Source organism: Eptesicus fuscus, chromosome 17 (assembly GCF_027574615.1).
Source record: "Eptesicus fuscus isolate TK198812 chromosome 17, DD_ASM_mEF_20220401, whole genome shotgun sequence".
Lineage (NCBI taxonomy): Eukaryota > Metazoa > Chordata > Mammalia > Chiroptera > Vespertilionidae > Eptesicus > Eptesicus fuscus.
The window spans coordinates 37,596,727-37,602,334 of NC_072489.1; the positions used below are offsets into that span (position 1 = coordinate 37,596,727).

Genomic DNA, 5,608 nt, shown 5'->3' on the forward strand with positions numbered 1-5,608 from the left:
ATGGGGCTCCCGGCGCTCCTGGCCAGTGCTCTCTGCACCTTCGTGCTGCCGCTGCTGCTCTTCCTGGCGGCGGTCAAGCTCTGGGACCTGTACTGCGTGAGCAGCCGCGACCGCAGCTGCGCCCTCCCTCTGCCCCCCGGAACCATGGGCTTTCCCTTCTTTGGGGAGACGCTGCAGATGGTGCTACAGGTAAGGGCGCTTGGGGCGGGACAGGACGCTTCTCTCGGACTCGGCTCCGGGCTTCCGGGCAAGCGCCCACGGGAGGACGTGACCACGGCTAGGACCTGGGCAAGCCCGAGGCGCGGAGCTCCCCGGCGCCCCCTCACGCCCGCCTCTCCGCCGCTTTCCTTTTTCCGCAGCGAAGGAAGTTCCTGCAGATGAAGCGCAGGAAATACGGCTTCATCTACAAGACGCATCTGTTTGGGCGGCCCACGGTGCGGGTGATGGGTGCGGACAACGTGCGGCGCATCCTGCTCGGGGAGCACCGGCTGGTGTCGGTCCACTGGCCCGCGTCGGTGCGCACCATCCTGGGCTCCGGCTGCCTTTCCAACCTACACGACTCCTCGCACAAGCAGCGCAAGAAGGTGAGGGCGGAGGTGAAGGCTCCTGGACCGGAAAGGGGACCCCCAGTCGCCGGAGGGGCTCGTGCGGAGAGATGCTGGGCGAACAGCTAGCTGCAGGAGGCGTCGGCCGGGACCCTCTCCAGCCCAGTTTAGCTTTCACAGCCCCGAAGTGCCTTGGGTCTGGCGGAGCTGGGGTGTCTGGAAGGGGTCCCCGGAAGATGAGAGGCATGGGACCGGGTTTTAACCTTCTCCCCTCCTTGGGGCTCAGGTAATTATGCGGGCCTTCAGTCGCGAGGCGCTCCAGTGCTACGTGCCGGTGATCGCCGAAGAAGTGGGCAACTGCTTGGAGCAATGGCTGAGCTGCGGCGAGCGGGGCCTCCTGGTCTACCCCCAGGTGAAGCGCCTGATGTTCCGCATCGCCATGCGCATTCTGCTGGGCTGCGAGTCCCGTCTGGCCAGCGGCGGGGACGCCGAGCAGCAGCTCGCGGAGGCCTTCGAGGAAATGACCCGCAACCTCTTCTCATTGCCCATCGACGTGCCCTTCAGCGGGCTGTACCGGGTAACGGCGGCGTGCAGGGTACGGAGCTAGGGGAAGGGGGTGCGGGTGGCCGGCCTAGCTCACCGCGGTGCGCTCTCTGCGCTCAGGGCCTGAAGGCGCGGAACCTCATCCACGCGCGCATCGAGGAGAACATTCGCGCCAAGATCTGCGGGCTGCGGGCGGCCGAGGCGGGCGCAGGCTACAAAGATGCGCTGCAGCTGTTGATCGAGCACTCGTGGGAGAGGGGAGAGAGGCTGGACATGCAGGTGAGTGGCAGCCCCAGACGGAGCCCTGCGGCGTTTGGGCTCCTGGTTTTCCAAGTGCGATTCCTGGGACCCCCAAAGCGCTGGCCTGGGGCCCAGCTTCCCGGAGTGGGCAGCCTTCCCGCCCCTCCGCGATAGGGAAGTTGAGACGCCCGGGTAGGAGAAGAACAGGGAGCATCCCCTAACCCTTCTTCCAGGTGTTAAAGGGAAAGTTGGAATTTGCCAAATGTAAATAAAGAATCTTAGGCGAGCTTAATGCAATTAAGGCTTTAATGCAAGAGTTCCCGGTAGAGTGGGATTTTACTGGCCTTCCTGCTTCAGCTAAACTAATAGGACGTTGCATTTTTTTTTTTTAATGTTGCTTTCCTTGATTTTCTGTCAGCAAAACTTAGCCCTTCTCCTCTTCCCTCCAGAACCCTCAGTTGGGTTCTGAGTAATTCACCCCTCTGTACAATTAACACGCAGACCTGTACAAACGTTCATCTTACTCCACGTTCAGGCACTAAAGCAATCTTCCACCGAACTCCTCTTTGGGGGACACGAAACCACCGCCAGTGCAGCCACTTCTCTGATCACTTACCTGGGGCTCTACCCTCACGTTCTCCAGAAAGTGCGAGAGGAACTGAAGAGTAAGGTAGGGGGTCTGGGGGGTCCTTACTACTTTAAGAAATCCCGCTGCCCCCTAGCTAACTTCCCAATAAGTAAGTGTGTATTGTAAAGTGTGGGTCCCAGGGGTGGTGGGTGAACCAGTGGGGAAAGAGTTCTCTTTGTGAATAAGAAGGGAGGAATCTTGAGCTCTGATCCCGCTCAGGCAGGGTTGGAACCTTGTATTCCTACCCTATCGCCGCCTCTTGCAGAACCTTGGAGATTTTCAGGTAGGTTCCACTTTCTGGGATTTGTGTGTTCAAGGGCATGAATTAGGGGACTTCTGGGTAGGTAGCAGCAGGTGGTGGTGGTGATGGGGGTGGGGAAGAAGCTTGGTGGTTCTAACTGGTGAGCCGGTACAGAGACAGTGGATTTGGGCCAAGGGGTGGAGGCACATGGTCACTAGCTGCTCAGTGTCTCCCCCTCCCCTCTCCCATCCTGGGGCCCTTTGGGTCTGGTCTCCACTTAAGCCCTGTTTACATCTGTTGAGCTGATGTTACTGGAGCACAAAATAACCGTTCGCCTCTGCATGGCTGTTTTGATAGGATTTACTTTGCAAGAGCAATCAAGACAACAAGTTGGACATAGAAACTTTGGAACAGCTTAAATACATTGGGTGTGTTATTAAAGAGACCCTTCGACTGAACCCCCCAGTTCCAGGGGGGTTTCGGGTTGCCCTTAAGACTTTCGAATTAAATGTAAGTTACAAGTTCTCTCCTCCCCTTTTGTTGTGGTTTTACATCTCCCCTCGCTTCCCTGCGCATGGGCTTCAGTTCCTTCATGCTTTTGATAACAGTGTCCTGCCCCAAGTGGACACATTTCAGCCACCTGAATGTCTGCCTGTCCTTCCCTCCCACCTTTCCTTTTAACTCATAACTCTTTCAAAGATATCGGTGATAGCTTTTTGTTGTTGAAAGTTAGATTTCAGTTTGCCGGCCTTCAGGACTTCTTCATCTTTTGCAGGGATACCAGATTCCCAAGGGCTGGAATGTTATCTACAGTATCTGTGATACTCACGACGTGGCAGACATCTTCACCAACAAGGAGGAATTTAATCCTGACCGGTTTATGCTGCCACACCCCGAGGATGCATCCAGGTTTAGCTTCATTCCATTCGGAGGAGGCCTTAGGAGCTGTGTAGGGAAGGAGTTTGCAAAAATTCTTCTCAAAATATTTATAGTGGAGCTGGCCAGGCATTGTGACTGGAGGCTTCTAAATGGACCTCCTACAATGAAAACCAGTCCCACCGTGTACCCTGTGGACGATCTCCCTGCAAGGTTCACCCGTTTCCAGGGGGAAATCTGATGGCGGGAATGCCTAGGCCTCGGACTCATTGGAAATGTACATATGAGTTTTTACATAGTGTCATGTTGATTCTATTATATTTAATTTCTAAATGTATATTATAATATTTATGTGTCTCTGCTACAGTACCGCAGTCTTTAAATATTAAAATAATGAATTTTGTATAGTTTCCAAATAAAGTAAAATTTGAAGGTGCTTGCTCTTGTATTTAAGATTCTTGTGCGGGAAAACTCACTGGTTTAATATTTGTACTTATTATATTTAACCAGATTTCTAAATGTCTACACACATGGCTTTATTTGTCATCTGTGCATATCTACTTTCTGTGAGGAAGACACTTTAGCTATTTTTTCTTTTAACAGTTATTAGAAAATACATATGTGGATGTGCGTGTTAGTCTAAAGGTAACTTTCCCTATGTACCAAAGATAATAGATTTGGAGGGGGGGGTTGTTTTACTTTAGAGAAAGATGACTTTGAAAAGATAACACTTTTGAGAACAACCATATTCTAATATAACACCTTCAGCCATAAATTCTATGTTTAATAACGTTTCCATGTTATGACACATCACTACAACTGTTTCCTTAAGTCAAGGTTTTAGGTGAGACAAAGCCAGTCACTCCAGTTACTGACTAAAGTGAGACCAAAAATCACTGGTGTGTCTCCTTTACTCAGAAGTTGCCATAAAAGCAAGTATTGGGAAAGGCCAGTCTCTGGTTCAGATAAGTGAGTCCAGGTTTTCTTTATTGAAAATAAGGCAGGAGGAGTAGATTTAGCAAACTGACAGATAAAGTTTTTATCTGTGCTGGGCCATAGGGTGTGAGCCTGACATGACTGATAAAATGGCCCAGTCATGACCCTGTGAACCTTGGCTAACCCCCGGCAGAGCACAGTTTTGTCACATTTCTGACCCTGGCACAGCCATGTTCTGAGCTGAAGGCCAGACTCCATCCAGAAAGGTTAGCCCCGGTGACTTGCTTATGCAAGCACATTTTCAGTTTTGAAATGGCACATTCTGCTTACTGAACCTCTGATGGCTTGTAGGTTTTGGACTTTAAAGTTTTCATTGCAATTTTAGGATTTGGCAATGCTGCAGAAACTGGGTGGTCTAAATAGGTGTTTGAAAAGGGTCTGTCTACAATTAGAGTTACATGTTCTACCTGACTTCAGTGTTTTAGGTAGAACTTCTATTGTATTTACTGTTGGAATCCTTTGATTTTTAAGGGGTGTTTACAGAACTTATAGTGCCCATAATAACCTTAAAATACCTTTATTTTAAAAGCAGAGACGGTGCTGTGCAGAGGTGACCCCTCCCCCGATAGCAGTCGCCATGGGTCATTCCAGCCAGGAGCACACTGGCTGGAGGACATTATCTCAGATAATTTATACAAGGCCAGTTGTTAAGGGTTTCAGTACTTTTTAGTTTGTTAGAAAACAGCCTTTCAAAACGTTTTTGGTGACTTCATGATCGCCTGTCTCTTAAAAGCAGAGAGTAGAAAGAAATTTGAACCATTTTAGCATATAATTCAATTTTTAAAATCCAGCTTTATTTTTTATCTGGAGAGCTTTGAGGAAAGTGCTCTGGCTTGCATTTCTCAGGGCTACATTAAGCCCAATTACACTCATTGATTATAGAGCGTTGCAGAATTCACCTGAAAATACGTTAAAAATATAATCTTTGTTAATGTGCTTAGTGCTGAGTCAAGGCAGTTGAGAGTGTGAGGCAGAATCAATGCTCATGGGCTGTCGTATTGTGTATTAAATGGGCCTGGGTCGAAGCTATCTGGGGCAAGCATGTTTTATGGCACAGGCACCTCCGCCCCATGGAGAAGTGTTTTGGGAGGAGGTCATGGTGCTAGAGTTAGACTTGCCCAAAGTTGTGCAAGGCGGGGAGACCACTATGGAAAAGGACTCTTAGGAGCTCCCAGGGGCATGGCACACGATGGAAGGGCACATGGCAGGGACGGGTGGATTGGCCAAGCTGGTGAGGTTGATGCCCTCTGCCTCCCCTTCACACATGCCCTTTGCGCTGGCCACCTCTCATCCCCTGATCTTCAATCAGGGGTGTGGTGCCACCAGTGACAGGCCATTGTCCAGGCTGGCATGTGAAAGCCTTCAGCTGGGTCTGTAATTTGCATTCAGAGGGATTGTAGTCTTCACCTCACTGAGCCCTTGGAGGCCCAGAGCGGGACTGTGATTTGCCTGGGGCCACCAGGGAGTGGCAGAGCAAGGACAGGCCTCCTGCTGCTTCCCCACCCATCCACCCTTTCTTTTTCTCAACGGCTAATAACA

At 50.7% G+C, this 5,608-nt stretch overlaps 1 protein-coding gene across 1 annotated transcript; it reads left to right on the forward strand.

Annotated features, from left to right (window-relative positions):
• Nucleotides 1–3,314, forward strand: LOC103300045 (cytochrome P450 26A1). Its single transcript, XM_008156902.3, has 7 exons — nucleotides 1–189; nucleotides 360–584; nucleotides 832–1,122; nucleotides 1,209–1,367; nucleotides 1,864–1,998; nucleotides 2,555–2,707; nucleotides 2,973–3,314. Exons 1-7 carry the CDS (start codon nucleotides 1–3, stop codon nucleotides 3,312–3,314), a joined length of 1,494 nt encoding a protein of 497 aa, XP_008155124.2.
• The last annotated feature ends 2,294 nt before the right edge of the window (nucleotides 3,315–5,608 follow it).

Bases quoted from the DNA above. Each gene is read 5' to 3' on its own strand.
- LOC103300045 (XM_008156902.3), top strand. From the start codon at position 1: ATGGGGCTCCCGGCGCTCCTGGCCAGTGCTCTCTGCACCTTCGTGCTG. The intron at 585-831 runs GTGAGGGCGGAG...CTTGGGGCTCAG, and splicing joins CGCACAAGCAGCGCAAGAAG to GTAATTATGCGGGCCTTCAG. The intron at 1,999-2,554 runs GTAGGGGGTCTG...CTGTTTTGATAG, and splicing joins GAGAGGAACTGAAGAGTAAG to GATTTACTTTGCAAGAGCAA.